Genomic DNA, 22,536 nt, shown 5'->3' on the forward strand with positions numbered 1-22,536 from the left:
TCTGTCTGAATTGGACAACGGCTTCAGTAACGCTTCTCCCTTGCTAGTGGAAGTCCTGCTGTGCAGAACAGCACAGAGCTTTGACACTGACGTGGTATTTTGATTTAGAAAACTTCTTCCCGTTAGTCTGATGGATTCACTTCCAACTTCCTCTCCATTTCCTTTACTGAGAAATTAGCACTAGGAGAACTCTTGCTGATTAGCTCTTATTTGTACTGAAGGTGACACTATTCACAAAAGCATGGCCTGATTGTTCCAGTTTTTCTGCTTTCTATAGTTATGAAAATGGATCAGGCAGGATTGATTACAGGATTGATTGCATTTGTGCATTTCAAGGCAGGAAGGAACTACTGAGAGCAATTCTGTCCCTGATCTCCTGAGTGACACAAGCAGAGAAACATGATACAGCGATATCTGCAGCTACAGATCAGCTTTTAGAAAGATATCCCACTTGGCTTTGAAAGCATCATGTGATGGAAAATCTGCTACATGCACAGGTCATTTCTATCTGAATTGGAGTAGACAAGCCTTCAATCCCAAGGTCTCATTACACTACCACCATTACATTTAGGATCTCCCTGCAGATACAGAACTGTAACCTCCGATCACATCACCTCTTAATCTTCTTTCCATTTTAGATTAAGAACTGACTGAATTGCTTAGGTTTTTGCCTTTTATGACATGTTTTGCCGCTCCTTCTAATGTTTCAACATCCTGTGGCTACCAGGTAAGTTTTAGCAATAGTGCCATTAGATCCCATTTCTCCATTTGAGCTGTCATTTATTTTTACAAAATATACTTTGAGTTACCTGTCATGGTCTACAGTTGCTACATAATTTAACATTTTAGTTAATAGAAAACATCAGTTTTCGTTTTTATGACATGGAGCTGAGGTCACTAATATCATGGCAAAATTGAAGCAGTAAGGATCAGAAAAGAATACAGTAACGGTGTCACTCCTTTTTAGATAAACTATTGTGCAGGCATTCAAATAATGGATGGTGACTTTTCAAATATATATCATGATGACTGAAATTTGGAGGAATGGGACAGTAGAACTTTTCCTAGTACTCGGATTAAGGAGCAGATATTTTAATTTCAAGTTTTTAGGGGTCATATACCTCTTTGTTTGTAGAACATACAAAGTTGAATGATAGGCACACCCTATCTTTCTACTTGGTAGTACTGAGGGAGACTCGGCATGACAAAAGGGTTTGTCAAAGTCTCTGTGTGGAAGATCAGACAATCCTTGGAAAAATGAGAAATGAATGAAAAAAATGAATGAGAGAGAATGAGAAAAATGGAAAATGAGAGTGAATACTTCCTACAGATTTTACTTTTTGTCCTTTGTGCTCAGTGATCCCTGATACCTTTATGGTTTGCTTACTCTCTACCTTTGTGGAAAACCACAACCCAGAAATGTCCACTTCTGGAAGATGGTAGTTCAAAAATAGGCTGAAAGAATGCATAGCTATGAATGTTTTAAAGTGATCTGAAAATGACTCATTCTTTTTCTATACTTCAGTCTGATATAAAACTAAAGTTAAAAGGATGGCTTAGGGGGAAATGTAATATGCAACACCACCTGACAAATAGGTTGCACTGAATTTTTTAACGACGTGTTTATAGTAGAGAAAAAAATGCCTGTGACAAAAAGACCATTAACTTACTCAACATTCAGCGTGAAGAAAAAATATAGTTAAAGCCAAAGGAAAAGCAGAGTTAAAGAACTACAAAATAAGCTACTGGCTTATATTAAAATTTGCCAAATCACAGGAATAGTGATGACTTTAGCTGTCAATAAGCATTTAAAATCCACAAGGATTTACTATTTCTGTAAAAGAAGTTTGCCAACAGGAAAAAAATAAAGGAAAAAAAGAAAAGGAATAGTTCAGGCATTTCTTGTCTGCTAACCTGCACTCTGTAACTCTCTAATCAATCTCTGTGCTTATTCCCTAAGGTTTAATGTATGCATAATGAACTAATGGCAAAGAGGAACGAAGACAGACGCATTCATTTGCATGAACTAACTTATTAGATAGTCAAGCTTGCTGAACAAATCACTGCAGCGAAACAGTAAAATGCACAGCTGCAAGACTGTACCTACGTGATTTCTTTTGTCATCTAAATTACCAGCATATGCCACAGAATTAGCACAGGAACTGAAATGGCATCATATTAGCACCTAGTAGTACTGCATGTATTAGCCTGTGAGACAATAGGAACATCTGATATCTTCAGGTCACTTCAAGAAGCTGCACGCAGTTCTCAGCAAAAATCTGAATGTGACATCAATGTAAGAGGCTTATAATATCCTGGAGCAGTCTCATTATTACATGCCGCAGGAAAAAAAGACTTTCCTCTGTCAAACTCCAAAATGTGATGCATGTTTCACAGGAAAGTTTTTTGGCTTTTAGTTCAATATTTCCTCTTATCCTCCAGAAACTTCAGGTGAAAAGGAATGAAGATGATTACACATACCTGCCACTCCAAAAATATTAAGGCATGCTAGCTATATATTCTTATTTATGTCTACTACAAACACATCTGGTTCACTGTGTCTATTCCAATGGCTTTCTCTCCTTTCAGTGACCAGGAGGTTAAGACAAAGACAGACATGTAAGTGTCTCCGTGAATTGAAGAAATAACTAAAATCTTCAAACAGACTGAAACAGATAAAGATTCAGCTAAACAGTCCTACCTGGAGGCTTCAATGACATCTTTCATTTCAAGCAAAATGCAATGTACAGAATCTCAACAAGGATGCTAATAGGAAAAACTGCTAACCTGACTCAAAGCATGCCTGTTGAAAAGACTTAGTTATTTTAAAGTAAGATTGTCTGTGAAAAAGAGCTGTCAATTAATCAAGGCTGTTCTTAAACAGAAGGAAACTGCCTGCTTGTGAGCACTTCTTCAGGTTGCTGACTCCATGCAAACAACTCACGAGATGCAACTGTCCCTGTTTCTCCTCTCCTCTGCTGGTAAAGGATATACTGCCTTTTTTTTTTTTAAGGAAATATTTAAATTCTAAATGATTTTCAGTTTGCAAAATCTAAGGAACCTACCAGGCCTCTCTCAATAGAGAGGCCTAAGCACAGAGAGATTCTATTATCATTTACAGTACAATTTGCTAACCAGAACTGGAGGAAAAACTATGGGAAAATTGTATTTTTACTTTTGATATGGTTCCAGTTTGGTATAAAACTTCTGAAAGTTACACAAACAAGTGCATTCTGAAACTTTTTTCTTCTCCAGACATACCAACATGTGGTGGTTTTGAAATGAAAGAAACTTCTGCTCCCGGTGCCCTGTAGCTTTTTGCTTCGCTGCTGCTTACACGGGGCTGCTCTCAGCTGTATGCAGTGCCATGTGTCCAGAAGCCTGGAAAGGCTGAGGACCCCATGCCGGAGTAGTTCACATGCAGTTCAGTTATCCTTCATCATTGGCTTTATGAGCTACCCCAGGTTTAATAAATCGATGCTTTTCAGCTGAGGTCTGCATCACTAGGAAATTTCCATCTAGATCAAGCACTGATAGCAATTGCTATTCATTTAACCTGAAAAGACCTGTGCTCAAATCTTTTTTTTCTTTGTATTACTATACTGTTAAATTGCTTTGAAAAATTGTGATAGGCTTACTCACATGACTAAAGCAATCAAAATGGCATAAATCATACATTGCTTGCCTGTCCCAAGTACGATATCAAATGCTTCAACTTGAACTAGTTTGATTCCTTAATGCTCATTTTCAGCCACTTCAATGCAAACAAACACCATGATTTAGACTTTAGAAATATAAAAAATTAATCCCCCCCCTTTGTTTTTCTACGTCAGATTAACACTTTGACAGTAACAACAAAGCACTTCATTTGCTTCCTTTTAACCTGTTAGTTCCTGGCAAATAAATTGACCAGAGATCTCATTACAGACTCCAATTTTGCAGCTGTAACTTCTGAAATCTTTAAGGATGTCACTCCAGTCCTTCACTTGTACCAGATACTCAGATTTAACAGCTTGTTTTTTCCCTAACTTACAGCCTATCCTATGGTTTGGGCATACATATAAAGGATACCATATGCCAAATACGCGGACGTATTTAGTATTTCTGCCATTTTTATAACACCACTTACCTTAGCACTGTTAATGGGGGCGTATCATGCCAGTTTGAATGTACCTTATGGAGCTAAGATTTACACCAACAAAGAATGTCTGGCATGATAGGATCTGTTTTTACTCCTCAGTACGCAACAAACAGTTCATTGAAATGGCCAGAAAGATTAGCATCATCTCTAGGCACAATTTGGGATTTCCTAAGGAGAGCCGGAGAGGCTGCTGATGGTATCTAATACTGCACAGAGCTATTTACCTAAACTGGAGAATTTGGAAGAATCACTAACGGTAAATGTTTCTAGACAGGATCTATCTTAATTCCCAGAATTTAGCTTATTCTGAAGGTCACCTCCTCCAAGATTTTTTTGACTGAAAATAGATGGGAAAGGCGATTTCTGCCTGAACAAACCTATCCAATAAACACATTTGCCCTAATTTTTTTCTCAGCATTTGTAAAACATGTTCAACTATTGTATAGATTTTTCTTCTAAGCTCGCTCTACATAAATGTCTTGCAGGTCCCATCCCAAAAACCCTTTTCTGCTAAGGGCAGATTTACATTAACAAAATGTCCCCAACATGACTATATAAGCATGGATATAATGTCAAACCCTCCCAGCAGAGATGAAGTCATAACGGGGGTAAAAAGCAGCCAAAAAAATTTAGACCAATTTGTCAAGCAAAAGAAGAGAGACAGCACTTCTGTGCAGACGTCACTTTGCCTGCCCTGAAGCTTGGCTCATTTAGAAATACTGCGAAATCCATAATTCCAACCAACCCGGCTTTACCAGCAATATTTTCCAGGAAATATCTAGTTTCTACGTCTTACAGAATGCCCGTAATAAGAGTCTCCACTCTGGATTTTCCTTCCCTTCTTGGTTTAGCAAAGTCTGGAGCAGGTGATCTTCAGGCCACAACAGGTCTGCACATTCATCATGTTTTTCGCCAGTGAAGACCCAGGACTTACGATGGAGAAAGATACACCAGCCTAATGCTAACTGCTATCACCTGATAAGAATATTTGGTACAGTTTTAAGCTTGTAATGTTTAATTTTAAATCATATATGCATTAGAAAATACAAGATGATGCCCTGATATCTTCTGATCCCCATGTATTGACTACTGGTCAACAATATTTTTACAGGTGGATATATTAAAATGTGCATTGGATCAGCACATAAAATGTTTTAGACTCTACTCCAACTTTGTACATGGAGAAAATGTGGACTATAAAATGTATCCTTAACTTGTCAAAAATACTCTGAGACTCCCGACACCCTTAACTCAGACCATGAAAAGCACATCTTACCATACATTACAGTGATGTCCAGCCAGCATCATAGTTGGCTAGCACTTAAGCTAGACTGACTGACTTAAACAGCTTGTCTATTATTTTCGTGGTGTGGGATTAAGTAAGCCAGGCTCCATGATTTCTATTATGTTCCCATCCACTATTGCTCCCTTACCTTTTGTTAGTGGGCAAGGAATAAAGCTCTTGGATTTTAACGGTCTCATTAGAGTTAGGTACCATCCTTATCATAAAATTGCAGAAATTCTTTACTAGGCATCTGGTTTTGTAGCTACAAGTTTGTAATGACTTTCAAATACACTTGCTAAATTTTCAATTCCAGAACTAATGACGTATCTTTTAGCCAGAACTCAACCTGAAAACTTTTTGGAAAAGTGCATGTGTTTACTCCCACGTGAATATGTTCCATGCAAGTTATTATTAATTTTGATTGTACTGCAGCATTAGTTATTCTTGATAGATTTGGTCCATTTTGCTGCAGTCTTGGTCTAGCGGCAAGATTTCCCTATATGACCTCCATCAATTTTTACTTGTAACATTTGTTTACAGAAGCAATATTTTGGGGATCAATATTCACACTGTGTTACCAGGTATGATCACTCATAGTTTGTCAGTGATATCTAAAATTCAGCTGCAACATCTGTCCCTCAGTTTTCTATGACAATGGGTTTTTACGACCACAGAGATCAATGCTCACTTTCTATATCGTTTATCTGACAAGTACTTGGGGTCACAATGTCATCTAATATAGAAAGAAGGTCTTGGCAAGATCTTGTCTCAGAGTTAAGTATTAAGCGGGGCTCATTTTGCTTCACTGATAAAATCAATTAACATTGAAGACTGGCACTTGTTCCTGCTTGGATTAATATTCACAGTGTCCTTCCACCAATGTTTTCTGTGAATAAGTGCATTGAAATCTCTTGATTTTGGCCTCATTGCTATTTTACCCTCTTAAAATTCTCCTTGTTTTGCTTTCTGTACTCTTATCGGTTTGTTAGACCACCTGGTCTAGTGGGTGGCATCCCTGCCCATGGCAGGGGGGTTGGAGTTAGATGATCTCTAAGGTCCCTTCCAGCCCAAGCCATTCTATGATTCTATGATGATTCTATGATTAATAAGTGAGACTTTACTGAAAAGCCTTCTTTAGGTGCTTATTCACACAACATTAGTGGATTCCCAAGACCATGCAGATACAAAGTGAGAACAATATCTGCAATTTAGATATGGACAATAAATTTAAAAGATAAGCATCTGCATTCTACTAGCCTGTGTATCACTTACAAAGTTAATAAAGTCTCCCACTCTATTAATATAAGAGGTATGAATGGATGTATGCACCTATATATATTTAAAAAAGCCCAAACAGTAAAAAACCAGTGCCCAGTAAATTAATTATGAAACTAATTTGGACAGAAAAGGATTTGGGAATCCTGACAGGTGATCAAAACTCTCACTGGCCAGAATAATTAATGCAAACCATGAACATATAAACATGACAGTTTTACACAGTAATATTTAGTACACCGTTGTATTTAGTGAAGTAGCGACGGTCACTTGGATGCTTTATCTCATTCTTGTGACACAACGCAACAAGATTATTACTACCCAAAGAGAGAGCAGGAGAGTCAGAAAAGAGCTTTCAGAATAATTAAACATGCCTGGGAGCAAAAGACCCCAGAAGCACAATTTGTTTACTTAAAAGAAAGGATGATTCAACGGTGATTTCATAATGAGGTACCTATAAAGGATTAAGTGAATTTTGATGAAAAACAACTCTTTATCACAAATGAGATGAAGCTGAAACCACACATACTCAAGCTAGAAATAAAAGCAGTGAGGCTAATTAACCACAAAAGGCTGTGATGGATTTTGTATCACTGGCAACCTTAAATAGATTGAATGTCCCTCTGAAATACAATTCAAATACAAGTTGAAATATAAGTAAATTCAGGGAAGTTGCGTGTTTAGTTTAGATGCTCACCAAGGTCTCTTCTGGCCGATGAACTCCATGTATAATCACAATAAATACAGTAAAACCTGAAAGGATGAGCTCTTTATTCTTACCACAAACAAAAACCTAGTTGGTAATGATGCTATAATTAACTTGTGGTCTTACAGCTGATACACTAAACAGACATGTCTAACTCTTCTATTCTACACTATGAGGCATGAATTCATGTATCTGTCTGCCCACATACCAGGGATGTGATGAGGGAGACACACAAGCACCAAAGTCTCTTTCCCTCTTTTGATTCTAGGAAGAAAGAAAATGCTATTAAACAAATGAGCAAAGAAACAACCCTTTCTCCATCCACATGAAACACTTTAAACCACTTCACATTGGCAAAATGGACATATAGTTTTGTAACAACAACAACAACAAATTAGATTTTGATGTAGATGTCAAGGTTTACAGTGAGAGCTAGTAGCTTTGACCCACTGATACAGTTAAAAAGAAGAGGCAAGCTATTATCGAGATCTGAGATAGCATATTTTGGTGTGACAGTGCTGTTATCTTGGTAGGTGATGTATTATTTCCCTGCTATCTTCATGCCCTGATAATTACTGCAGAAACTGAATGGGAGATTAAAAAAAAAACAAACAAACAAAAAACCCAAGCAAACCAAATGGAAAGCATGCATTAACTCCTTTAAAGAGGTATTGGAAAATACATTAGGAAAATTAAGCTAATTATGTATAAATGTAAGATAAAAAGAATCTATCAACTGTAAAAAGACCTAAATAGGCAAATGATAAAAAATTATCCTCAACTTCTCATATTAGCAAATTCCTCAGACCTTAAAGGAACATGCTTGGATTTCTTTTGCTAGTCATATGCTTCTGCCTACAGCATTGTGGGTCATAGGACCTCTGAAAGACAGCAATGCCCTGCTGGGTCGGATTAACACTCCATCTAGTCCTGCTCCATCTTGGAAAGCAAGAAAATGAGGTCCTGTTTAGGGAGAGAATGACAGCCTGCCTACTTTGTCCAGTCCAGTCCTGCCACAGGTCCCCAGCATCCAGTACTGTCACATTAGAGGGTACAATGCTCCTCAGTCTTTGTAATATTTACGTATGAATCTCTTGCCAATTAATTTGTTCAGTCCTTTCTGAATCCACTGAATCAGTCTGCATCCATGGGTTTACTGCTTACTCTTCCTCTCCGGTGATACTGGATCCAGGAGGACCATCTCGACTGAATGATGCAGAAATCAGTTTATCTGGTGAATCCACGTTTTTGCTCCAATACTGGACTGACAGTAATATAAATAAGAATGTCTAAATAGATTTCCACCCAAGAGAAAAAGATATCGCCTGAAAGTTTTTTAATACATTTCCTCACTTCTGAACAGACTGGGGAATGTGAGCATCCTTGTGGATCTTCTTCTCGTGTAATTTCCATTTTCCTGAAGGCATTCCCCTTCCTCCCCCATGAAAACCCAGCTGTGCTATCCGGTGGAAACGCAGTGGTTTTCAAGAGGTCAATATCAAGCTTCAGGTTCTCAGTTACCTATAACAACAAAGAACCTCTGGCAGCTGTAATGGGCTGTTCTACTCCACAAGGGACAGTGAAAGTCCAGTTTAACAAAAGAAGAGTTTTACAGCTTCTTGTGGACAGCAGAGATTATTGGGATTGATGAGTCTTGTGCTCAGCCAGGAACGAACTGTGATCCGTTACACAGTCACAGGGTTACAGATCTCCCTGTGCCTGTCTCCTCTTGCCATGACCTTTAATGAGCATATGGCTTTCCTCCCTCTTTCTGAACTCACCCAGCCTGTCCAGCTTCTCTTTCAGAGACTAGGTCTCCATACCTCTCAAGCCTACTCTCGACCATCTTTGTTTGGCTTTTCCTAGTTTCTCTCTCCTCACATGGCCTCCACAGCCTGCTCCCTCTTCTAACTGAAGCCTTTAAAGGAGAATAAATTTTTCAACAGACATCAACACTTTGATTAAAATGAATGAAACCAACCATCGCAAGGTCGTTTTCCCTTTGTGGAGTTCAGAGAGCACACTGACGTTGTGCAGGAAAACAACCAGGAGGCAGGACTCCCAACCCGAGGAGATGCACTGATGCTTCCCAGCCTATTTTCAGGTCCCAGGCGCCGTTGAGAAACCCTGTGGTGCCACGGTGACAGCAAGGCAGGTGCGAGGCACCTGTGCTTCAAACTAACAAATGGCCAATGGAGTACATGCACATGTGCACACTGCAAGCACGTTTGCCGAATACAGACCGATGTGCTCAAAATTGCCATCTCTGCCCCAAAATGTGTCTGTGCAAGGGCTAAATAGCTGAGACAATTTTTTTAGTGGTTATAGATACCATATGGGGTTTCATCCTCATCATACTGATTTTGCTGGGAAAAACTGCAGCTGGAATAATTTCATACATTTTATTTTGAAGGCTGAAGTTTGGTAAAATTACATGCAACTAAATCCAAATATCCATAAATGAAGGTGTTTGGTACCATCAGCAACAAATACTGCTATTGGCGGTGCCCATAATCAACTTCTATATAAAAGTAAAAATACTTTAAAGATATTTAACTTTTCAGACCTCATATCAGTTGGATATTTGAAAAAGCACCGTGTTCCTCATGTACAATATTGCCTTTAATGCATTTTCTTCCTCATGTATGGTGAAAGGAATGAAATTAGATTGTTCTCTATACTAATCCTTTTCAGTATTAAAAAGCACTAGCATGGTGGGGTAATTGTTGATCTGTAAAGACAATGTATAAATAAATCAGCAGCAATCTCGTTTAGATAAAAGCTCAGTAGGCTTTTTTTCATTTTCTGCGAGAGCTATATTTCTTTTGGATTTATCTATGTATGAAACATGTTTACATTAATGCCATATATGAAATCATTCCAACAAAGTTATTTTGGTGGAAGGGAGGGAGGATAAGGTAGAAATCTTACTTCTTTCAATATTAAATATGTGAAAGCAAATTCAGGAATTTCCAGTGTTGATGAGAAGTAAAAGACATGTAGCTCTGTGGATGCTTCACAGACCATTTGATAAACCTCCAGCAGGTTAAACAAACACACAGGGAAGACTGTAAATGATACAGCAATTGCAGCCTCTCATCAAACAGGAAAATCAGCAAATGACTTCGCAGATATAATAAACATCTCAAGTGCAGAAAAGCTTACTGCCTGTGATCTGCATTTCACAGGTCAAAACACTTGCTTCTGCTAGGAAATCACCCAAGATAGTTCCCATAATAACTGTGACTGCAGAGGTTATTGCTAATGGATTTCTAAATGCTAAAAATCTCTTCAGTGGCAAATCTGAGCATTCTGTGCTGATTTTAAAAAGTACACAGTAAAAGTAAATGTCTATGAGACAAATGCAAATTGAGGGAAAAAAGTGCTTTTGTAGACGCATACTTCAACTTCCTAACTCGGCCTTTACTGAGATGTATGTATTATTTTCAGATTTTAATTCTGCAATGAGTTCTGTTTTCGACAATGAGAACTATGAAAAAGGTAGGGGATGATTTTGTGACAGGTTTCCTTAGGCAAATCATGCTCTTAATCTGCAAAACCATTGAGCCAGTGAAGACTATTTAATATTTTGGTAGGGAATGAAGGGTTAGGGCAAGACAGCATAGCATCTATGAAATCAGAGCGCTTACAAAATCCGAGGGAAGCTGAAGTCAAAGGCAAGGCAGGTTTCTTTTGATGAGGCTGGAAAAGGTGATTGAGGTCTGCACAAGTGAAGCAACATCGCTTGAAAAGGTGGCTGCCCTGTAGCAAATGATGCAACAGGGGCTGCTGAAGTTAGCAGCACTCTGTCAAAAAATAACGGGATCATTTACATCTTCTGCGGTTTTACTTGACACAGGAGTCTGAAGGAATTGGACCAAGTTAACTGCAAGCATGAGAACAGCTATTTTTGAACACCCGCTGTCTCGCCAATTCCATATTAATCACAGAGGAAAACAAAACTGGCTCTGGAGGTGTGTTTGCACATCTACCCACTGGGGATGGATCATCTGTCACATTTGTCAGTCACTGTGAACCTGGCTCAGACGTTAACAGCTGAGCTACAACAGGAATAACCTGGGAGCCGTCTTCCCTCCTCAGCAGTGTCATTTAATGAAATTTGTATCCTTGGATCACATCAGAAGTCCTTAGGTTTTTTTTTAATCCATCTGTTTTTTTTCAATTCCTTCTACCTCTCTGTATTACTTTCTATATTCCTCCCTTATTTCCAACATTACCTTGTAAAAGAAAAAATAATGCACTCTATCTATTCTAGTATTATACTGTGCCATACAGACCTTTTCCTCATTTCAATTGTAGCACAGCACACACAAATGTTAAATTCAGCTAATACAATTTTGTATCAGCAATTCAAGCACAGCGTAACTGGATCACATGTTCTGTCTCTAACTGTAATCTATACGGGATACTGGAATTATATATTTTAACTCTCAATTATTTTCTTATTTCTTCACAACATTTGCTTGTTTTCCTATAGCAATATATTTTTGTTTTCAGGATTAAACAGACATTTCTATATGTTACAAAAACCCCCAAATCATAGTGAAGAAAGTAAGAGTGGTCTTTAAAATTCTCCAGCTTCCAGCTGACCTACATTCAAGTTCGTTAGTTGGGGGCAGTAGACAAACCCCTCGGGAAACCCACATTTGGTGTAGCCTGAGACAGAATATGAACATTTGCTGCAAAGCAGGCTGTGGGTCAGGGAGGGGAAAAAAAAGGCGTACTTTTGTATTTTTGTAAGCAGCTAAATAGCACCTGTATGTGTTCAGAGCCAAGGATCAGAAGAAAACTGCCTTACTCCTTTCCACTGACATATACATTGTGTATTTAAACCTTTCAGAGCCTGAAAATTCCCAGGACATTAATTATTGTTTTTATTACAATAATTTAGCATTTTGTGACTTCTCCTAGGAATATTTTGTGTCCTAAGCAATTACTGAGGACACTACATCATACAGTAATTATTTTTTTAGTATCAGCTCTGTAAATACTATCCTCACAAGGCATTTTAAGATTCTTTGATTTGCTTGTGCTCCCTTCTAACTCAGTAGTTCAAAATTCAGCCTACCCTAAAATTATGTTTGTTTAACAGTTCATTTTTGCATTAAAATTCTGTGACCAAACTCCCCAAAAATGAGGCTGGAAAACTGCTAGTAACAGCAATACCAGAGCTTGAGCCACTGCAGAGGATGCACTCAGGGCTGTACATTCACTGTGTTTTCCCTCCAGTTTGATGGCTAGCCCTGTTTTTGAGATCAAACACTGCGCTGAAATAAGAAACCTGTGTTATAGCATGCTTCAAAGAATCAGGTAGTGTGGAAAGAAAGTGCAGTATTCACGTATGTACAAAGGAACTGAAAAATCTGGTCACTTTAATTTCAGACTTCAAAGTTTTGACTATTTTCCTTCAGAGTACAGTGACCTATTTTAACAACTGACCTGTTAGTACATCCCTGCAACTGCATACAAAACTTGCAAATGACAAATAATAATAAAAAATTGGTCAGAGAGAAAAACAGGCTCCCCATGGTGGAGAAAATGTCAAGGGAATGGTTTATAACATCTAGGTTTGGTCTTTCCCACTCTTCTCCATAAGGGCTGGCATGTACTCTCACCATAAATACAGACAATTTGCTTGTTCAGCAGATCAGGTATCACCATGGAGCAGAAGGTGGCTGGAATGAAATTTGGGAAGGTGTAACGGCTCCTGTGGGTCCCAGGGGCCGGCACAGCTGGAGCACAAGGGTTAGGGGGAGGTGAAACAACAGTGGGTCAAAGACAACATGATGAGGGACAAGACTTCAAGGACCTTTTGCTGGGTGCGTTGAGCAGGGCAGAAGGCAGGCAGCTGTGTTATTCTTCTGTCCCAGAGAAGAGGAAATTTCCTCTGCTTGAGAAAATATTTTCACTATGTCTCCTCATTATTTGGCGCTGGTTCTTTGAACAAGAATTTACTTAGGAGAGAGACAACTACATGCCTGCAATCCTCCTAGCTAAACTAAATCTCTGAATTCACAGGTGATTCAAATAGTTGTCCCAGACTACAGTTTGCATTATAGTTGTTTTGAGCCCTTCACCACTTCAGGCAATAAAACTTCGCATTTCTAAGTCTCCCGTAGTGTAGATGCCTGAGTCAGTAGGTACAAGAAGTAAAAAGTATGGATTTTATAAATTTAATGTCAAATAGATTGTGTACTGTCCTGGTTTCAGCTGGGATAGAGTTAATTTTCGTCTTGGTAGCCAGTATGGGGCTGTGTTTTGGGTTTAGGATGAGAACAATGTCGATGATGCACTGATGCTTTGGCTCTTGCTCAGTAGCGCTAAGCTGTTGCTAAATAGGTGCTAAGCGGCGCTCACACTGGTCAAAGACTTTTCAGCTTCCCCTGCTCTGCCAGGGGCACAAGAAGCTGGGAGGGGGCACAGCCGGGGGGGTGCTGACCCAGACTGGCCAAAGAGTTATTCCATACCATGTGACGTCATGCTTAGTATATAAGCTGGGGGAAGAAGAAGGAAGGGGGGGGGGACGTTGGGTATGATGGAGTTTGTCTTCCCAAGTAACCGTTACGCGTGATGGAGCCCTGCTTTCCTGGGGGTGGCTGAACACCTGCCTGCCCATGGGAAGTGGTGAATGAATTCCTTGCTTTGCTTTGTTTGCGTGCACGGTTTTTGCTTTGCCTATTTAACTGTTCTAATTTATTTTACTTCAATTATTAAACTGTTCTTATCTCAACCCACGAGTTTTCTCCGTTTTACCCTTCTGATTCTCTCCCCCATCCCACTGGTGGAGAGTGAGCGAGCGGCTGCGTGGTGCTTAGTTGCTGGCTGGGGTTAAACCACGGCAGGTACAAATTATCTTTTCCCTAAAAAAACAGACTTTCGACCCAATCAAAACTCTTTGTAGAATTGAGCTAACAAGTGAGCATCAAATACTTTATTTTAAATGACAGACGTTTTTAACTGCCTCTGTGATTCTGAAGGAAGGGTCTTACCTGTGAATTTTGAAACGTGTTGCTTTCATTTATATGCCTAGGTACTAGTCCGACAGTGATAGTTTCCTGGAAGAGGCACGGTATGCACCCTCTTGGCTTCTGTAACCTACTACATGGGCAGAGTAGCAGTAAGATTTCATTGCATGCTGTCTAGGACAGTCTAAATTTAAAGGTTCAGAGGAGAAAATCTGTTTGTTTCTTATTTTGCAGGCTGCTTGTCATGCTGGTGTTACCTCAAGCCTCATTTTTACATTAAGAAATTCTGACTGTAAAGCTAAATAATGTTTCAAACAATCATGTATATATAACTAAACACCTACACGTCTGCAAAATTAAGTCCAAGTTTCAAACTGCAATTATAGTAATGCATATAATTTGAATTAACTATAATTTCAGCAATTCTGTAAATCCCTTTGAAAGGATCTGTTGCTTGTTGATTTTGCGCCATGTGAAGACATGATAAATATGACATGTAGTCTCATCGCATGAATAATGCATTCTGCATCTTAAGCAAGCAAGTTCTGCTCCAGAGAGATGCTTAATCCATTCCCTGCTCCTGGGGATGAAAGGAATTAAACTCAGTGCACTGATTTCACAGTATGTGCTCATTTGACTTTAATTATAAAATGATTATTTCAACATTTTTTTCCTGTAAAATAAACCAAGCCTGAGCTCCATGCAACCTCTCTAGAATTATACTACTTCTCTGTGCATTCAGTCTTTGCTCATCAATACTGCACTTTCAATACAGTTTCACATGGAAGGATAAAAACAACCTCTTGGGTTTTACAGTTGGTATAGCAGTTTCAGGTCTCACAGCAATAAACGCTCCTATTTTTGATATCTGGCCAAAGGAAGGAGCACTAGAATCCTTTAAAGTGAATTTAAATGTCATGAGAAGGAACTTTCACCAGGCAGAGGGAGATGACACAATCCCACGCTACGCTGGAAGATTTACATCACGCATCCTGCATATATATTTTCACCAGTATTTTTTCCACAGACTGCTCAAACCTGTGCAAAGCTCAGTATAAGACCATTTACCTTGCTAAAACCCAAAAGTTTTCTCTTGGCTGATTCAATGGCCAGAGCATTCCTTGGGAATAGGACATCTGCTGTCTGTGTCTCAGGAATGACAGAGCATCAAGTGGATTAGACAGCTATACTGTCAAAGGCACTGCCATGCTTCAAGCTTGAAAAAACAGCACTTCAGGAATGTGATGTTTTATCAGGCATACCATCTGGGGGGAATAGAAATGAATGCTTTCCATACAGTGTATGCTCTCCTTGTAAGGATTACTGACAGTAACTCCAGTTGACATGTCTTCATCCAGGTCTAGAAGAATTTACCAGGTTCATTGCATCGTACCTTCCAATTCAAAAGTTATTTGGAGCTGACCTACATACTGTCAGAAGCCAGATCTTGCCCCCAGGTAAAAGCAGCTGTACTACTTCTGGTCTCACATTAGTCAAAGCTACTAGCTAATACTACTAGTTAATACTACTAGTACTCCTCTTACTGCCAAGCCAAGCTGGCTAGCGGGGATGCGTCTGCATCAGTGTCAAGACGAATCCATAGTGTGGATAAACTGCCTACAGACAAGACAAGAATAGATGCTATTTACAAGGTGCTAGCTTACCTATGAAATGTGGGGTCAAATTTTCTCAGTGTCCAAGTGATATAAAAGTTTATGCGCTATTTTCAGAAACCTCAGCCAACTCCTAAATGTTCAATTTACTTCCCGGAACAGTGCTTAGTTTTACAAAGGTATTTATATATCTAAACCCACAACATCCGCTGTGCTAGAATGTGAATTTGTCAGGGCACAAAGAAGTTTTAGTTATTCATTTTTTAATATCCAACCAGCTCAATCTCATTTATCCTTTGGGGCTCCTAAGGTCAAGAGACTCAACAATGTGTTAAGACAAATGTCTTCACTGTATTTAACGCTGAAGAACACACATAGCTTAGATCAGTTTTTTCAGAACACCTGAAATGAAACAGAGTACATCTCACCAAACATTTATCAGTATTATTTCTCTGAACAAACCGTGACTCATGCACAGCACACAGGAAAGATTTATCTGCAATGCTCTCAAAAACTCCAGAATATACAGCAACTTTTAAAAAAATTCAAAATAAATGGTCATTGGTCATGACAACTATTCAACACTTGAAATTCCTAATCTTATCAAATGCTCTTGGAGACAGAAAAATTGCACCGCTTCAACTTTCACAAACCTTCTCTTTAAAGAACACAACTGAAAATCATCAGGAGTTCTCAAAATGTCATGTGAAACCATGAACTTCAGTCTGTGTTTGGACCTTAGCATAAGTGTTTTATAAATACAATAACCCCACCACAAATGACAATTACTAAGTTCACAGTGAAAAAATTCAAAAGATTAAAAAAAAAAAAAAAGTAGATACTTAGTATGTTAAATATTAGTGACCTACGAGCTAAAGCATTACCTGAAGAGGCACCCGTACAGAGGTCTTAATTCACTCTGAAGAACAATGAATCTTGATCTGTATTGACTTGGAGAAAAAAAATCTGGCTGGTGTTTGTATAATTAAAGAGTTTCTCATAACAATAACTGTACACTGGACGCTGTAGTTGCTTTGCTTCACAATAGCTATGATCTTCATGATTCTACCATAAAAATAACAATCTTTAAATCACTAAGATGTTTAGTAAATCATTCATCTCACACATACAAACATGTACACAAAGCATCCACAACACATGTACTTTGCCCCTTCAGAAACACTACAGTTACTGGGGTGAGATCTGAGCCTGGCAGTGGCGAAGGTCTGAGCTCCATCCCCTGTTATTCATAGCCTCCCTGTGGGTTGTGTGACTTTGTTCAATAATAAGGCCATAGAGTGCAGAGAATATTAACATCAGTCATTAGAAGGTGGGTGACATGACCTTACAGCTTCTGCTTTCTATTGCAATACATCTTCCCTTCGAGTCAGAGGTTACTGTGCTTGGGGTGAGACTGGCAGCATCAGTTACTCTGCCTGTACACAACCTTTGTCAGTGTTCATTTGTTTTCATTAAAAGATCTCTCAAATTTTGCTTGAGGTGAAAATCCCTTTAGATTGCTGCATAATACATAAAAAACTTGCTTTTCATGGGCACATTTTGCAGACTTGTTTGAAGTAATTAGAAGAGACACAGGTTTGAAGATCACATATTTTAACCATTGATCTAGTGGTCCAGCTTTGTGCAACAGGATGACAGAAAAGACAAGGATGGCATACGTGTAGCAGAAAATCATGTGAAGATGAGAACTCTGACAGAGTGTTGCTCTGCTACATTTCTGAGCCTGTCCGATCAGCACTGGAAAATATGAGCCAATCTCCCTATACCATCGAAAACAGATATCAAAGAACAGATTTCGTGGGGCCTGAAAATACGCGAGCCTCCGATTAAAAGGTTGTCGTGATCAATGCCTGAAATCTGCTGCAAAAGACAGAGAAACAGGGATGTTCTTCACAGCAAAAGCCCAAGGTAACCTAACTGCAGGAACTCCTCACAGCTCCCATGGAACCTTCCTTACAAAGTTGCTTGGTAGTAACTGTAATTCATTTGCTTTTTATAACCAGTCGAATTTGGATTAGGATTACCTTGCTGTTCACAAAAAAGTTAGGTGTTATAAAAAGCAAAGCAAGTCTTACCTGGAATACTCTGTCTCCTCACAGACAGTGCTCCATCAGGTGGCTTTGCCTGGTTTGCAGACTTTGTGTAAGGACTCTCATCTAAACAGAAACAAGCAACACTTCCAGTTACTGTTAAATATAATGTTAAAAACAATGTAATTTTAACCCAAATACTGTGTGAACTAGCAATGCAGAGCACAAGAGCTGCTGTGAGCTAGATGAGGATGGATATTTCTGAATACTGACTCAATGCTCAATGGTATGTTTAGACTTGGTGACAAAGGCTCTGAATAACAGAGCTGAAAAGGATGGGGGAAAACTCGAATTGGAGATAACGTTTAGTTGATGACAGGCTTGATATACAAAGGCCTTTTCGGTTTTAACATAAGCACAGAAATTTCCTTTTTCTCATGTTAAGAAGCTTCACATGTTAGAGACTCGAGTGAGAGAGGTACCATCCCTGTTCAGGAGTGAAAGGCTTGCAGAAGCTTTTGAATATTCTGGCTGTAACGATGCACTCCTTTTCCTTTGGGATCTGGCAGTGGGTGGTTCCTTTTCTGTCAGAAGGATTGATCAGGGAAAACATCAGAAAGCTGTTGCCAAATAGGCCAGGCACATTTATGCCTGAAGAAGGGCACTGTAAGTGTCTGTGTTTAAATAGGAGGCTACGTGGAACACCTACTGATCAACCTCAGCACATAAAAGACCACTAATGGTGGGATGAGCAGATGAGTCATCAATTAAAGGCAGCATTAGGCAGAAAGCGAGTCACTTCTACACCCCTCTTAAGAGCGGAACGATGGTAGGAAAAAAATCCACCTATATTGTAGCTTTAAAAAGGACAAGCTATAAGCTCAGGAAAGGAATGTGAATAAAAGAGAAGAAACAATATTATGTATTTTATTATTTCAATCAAAAGAAAGGAATCAGAAGAAATTAGGCCTCTGTCTTGCTTGTCCTTTAATCAAGTGCCCAGACGCTTTAAAGTATTATCAAATCCTTCTATTTGCATATTTTCCTTCAGGTTGCAAAGGACCGATGCGTTTACAGCATGTGCATGAATACGTGCTTAAATACAGATCAATGAGTAAAGGAATCAAAGACTATGTTATCTGGTAAAGCATCCTCAGATCAAGTAGAACCATATAAACATTTTCTGGAGAACCAGTTTTTATTTTCAGCTGACACTCTTGACATTATAAGCCTTCTTTGCTGATTACACTATTTACGTCTTGCAAAGTCTCAAACTCCTTTAGAAACTTGCATCAAAGACAGCAGCCCATTTTATACAAGTGAGATAAGGGTTTGCTCAGCATAATTTAATTTAAAACCAGGTCTCAGAAAGAAGTGATAGAAGAGCTGGTTGGCTTTTAGGACCAGAACCTCTGCAATGAACTCTGCTACTGTTAGGTGGATCTGGTAACAGAAAACCAAAATGAATTAAAAAAAAAAAAAAAAAGGCAAAATATTGTCTTATAGCCATGCACCTTGATGAAAATGCAGCAAGTAATGAACAACATATATTGGTAAAATACCTGAACAGCCAATATAATTGTTTTTTCTACAGCAAAATGAACTCCCATTGCTTTAGGACTACATTGTTACAAGGAGAAAGATAACAGGCTTGACTATACTGTATGCTAGTACAAACTCCAAGAAAATAAAGCTGTCAGCTACAGGAAATAGAGAAGCATGAAAAAATATTAACACAGATCCAGCTATACAATTTAAGAAAAAGGTAGACTTGTAAAGCTTTATTCTTCCATTTGAGGAAAGTGGAAAAGCTAATATTATTGCATATGCAGAATACACATCCCCTCATGAAAGAAAAAAAAATTAAAATAAGAGTGAACCAGAGCTTCTGAAGGAAGTACAATTATCTTTTTTCTTTCACAGAAGAGGCACCACTGAGCTCAAACTCAAGACAAGGCTCCCCTGAACAGCTTTGCTAACTCATATCAATACCGAAAAAATAGAGCTCATCAATAACATGTGGCTTACACGTCCCAACCGTTATTACTTACTTGCAGGTGCTGACCGTGATAGTAGATAGCATGAGACACGCATTTTTCTATTAAAAAGTGGGCAGGAAACATAATACAATTTCTCAAGAACCGATGGATGGTGATGACTTTTGGGCCCTATTTGAATGTATGCCCCACCTATGAAAAATCTATCAATTTACAGAACAAAACAGTCTTCTCCTAGTCAGACTTATTACATATGAATTACTTTCATCAGATTAGAGAGAGGGCAAAAAGGAAAGAAGAATTTTCACAACCAGACCTTTTTCATTGAATCTTTGTAGCTGATTTACTCATTTGCTCAGTGACAATCTCATGCTGGAATAGGATTTTCCCAATATTGCACTGCACTGGAGTACCTGTGGTTATCCTGAGTTCAGAATAAAGGACAAGCCTGCAAGTCTTTCTGTTTAATAGCACCAATGAGGGGAGGGGACTGCACATTCAAATTACTTACTAGGGAACCTGAGCAAAAAGTCTAGTATTTTCTACATAACAACTGGCAGATATGAAAGGTAACTGAGACTGCATATGTGAGTAAGCTCGTACTTTAAATTAAGCATATTAACATTGAAAACTTCCCAGGTATTTACATGGATTAGGTACCGTAGGCACTTAATTGTGTTACGTTTCTTAATCTGTCTACAGACTTTCACAGCAAAAAAAAGGCCCAAAAAGTTCCTTCATAAACTTTTGAACCCATGTTAATGCAAAATACACCCAATTATTACTGGGAAAGAACAATAAACCACTGTACCATCAGTGAATTGGGAAACTGTTCTCAGGACAGGAAGAAATTATCTTTCAATGCCCATTTAACAATAAAATCACACTGCAACATAACTAGAAATCAGTGTAAAGGATTCCCAGAAGCAAAGGAAAACAAATATAACCAACTGGAGAAAGAATGCTAACAGCCTTATTGAGATGCTTATTTGAGACAGGCAATATAAAGAGCAGACAGATGCAGAAATAGATGCCCTCCTAAAGAACAAAGTAACTAAAGAGACAAGGAAGCCCCAATAGCCCTGAAATGTCAGACACCACTCACGCTGTCAAAAAAGGGAAAAATCTGTTTGTATGCATTAGCAAAGTTGTATGTGTGGCCACAAGAATTTATTATCAAATTCTAATTTATTGATGTCCCCATCTGCTCTATAGTTAGCAGGGAGGGTCTTAAAACATGCAAAAATGTCTCATGACAGCAGTGCCTAGAGGTACTTGTCCAAGTGTTTTGTATTACCAGCTTCCCCCTCTACAGCACAGATAGACTTCTTGGAGATGAAACCCAACCCAGCAAGCCAACACCCTGAAAAAGCAAAGGAGCAAAAGGGTATGAAGCATTCCCCCCAACAGGAGACAGTAACTCAAAATTAGGTAAAGCTGTAATGTATTTAAGAAGCCACACATACAAAGCAGAGGGAGAAACAGGCTAGATTCAGAAGCATAAATCTCACCTAGCTACACCCATAATACTAATATATTATCAGCAGGGAGCGAGTCACAGTCCATAAAGAATTCATAGGCCAAACTGTGTCGCCCCTGAGCACAGAAACGCCTTCACCTGGAACACGCCAACAGGCAGCTGCAAGCCCGGCCGCTCGGCGCACCAGCTCCTGCCTGCTTCTGGAGGGATCGCACTGCAGGTGCCCACGTGCGCTACAGCGGGACTAGCTTAGCTATGCAGATACACTCTTGGAGCCGCATTAATTACATCACTGGCCTTTTTTTTTTTTTCCCTCCTCCTAATTTCCTCTGGCTAAGAGATCAGACAACCCAGGGTAAACAATTTCTACCAAGTCAGTAGGTCATACAAAGGTGACTGCTTACTCCAGCAGCTCTCTTCACTCAGTGACTACAGGAAACCAACCCTCTTATGCTGTTAACTGGTGGGGGTCATCTCCCCCCCAAATTCATACTTTGCATGTTTCTTGCAGTTGTAAATGTGCAACAGTGAACAAGATGCCCACCGTGTTAATTCCCCTCCTTCCCGGCAGAACACAGCAATAATCTGAGAGGTGACACCTTGCAGATCACCGAGATTCTTAACCAGCAACGCAAAATGATCTTCCTGTTTTCTCCTTTTACTTGTCCTCACGGAACAGCCCCAAATACCAGCAACAGTAGCTCACATATCATCCTGTCAAAGCTCTGCACGCAGTTCTTCTAATTAAAGCCTGCAAAGATAATGATCAAGTGGACAGGCAAGTAGTCCTACTGCTTACAGCTATTACTGTAGGCTTACTGCCTTTAGCTATTTACTGTGAGGCAGATAAACAGCTTTTTGCACTTTCCTGCCTATTTTTAACCCGCTGGCACCTCTACCCTGTAACTGAATGATTCATTCTTTGAGTTAGGGAACATGCTGTGATCCATTTATATTGTTCTGCATTGCTCTTACTATACTGGGGGGGCCTCTGTCCAAGAC

The 22,536-nt window shown here is 39.1% G+C and overlaps 1 protein-coding gene across 12 annotated transcripts in view; it reads right to left on the bottom strand.

Annotated features, from left to right (window-relative positions):
- The window catches only part of GRIP1 (glutamate receptor interacting protein 1), a 331,519-nt gene that overhangs the window by 89,869 nt on the left and 219,114 nt on the right, over window positions 1–22,536 (bottom strand). For all 12 annotated transcript variants that reach the window (XM_087764280.1, XM_087764278.1, XM_087764283.1 and 9 more), the window contains exon 2: window positions 18,103–18,183. In XM_087764280.1, the coding sequence (XP_087620406.1) occupies window positions 18,103–18,183 (81 nt within the window). The remainder of the gene's footprint in view (window positions 1–18,102; window positions 18,184–22,536) is intronic.

The sequence above is a fragment of the Nipponia nippon genome, unplaced genomic scaffold (genome assembly GCF_047370975.1).
Source record: "Nipponia nippon isolate SJK-2023a ecotype South Korea unplaced genomic scaffold, ASM4737097v1 scaffold_3, whole genome shotgun sequence".
NCBI classification, from domain to species: Eukaryota; Metazoa; Chordata; class Aves; order Pelecaniformes; family Threskiornithidae; genus Nipponia; species Nipponia nippon.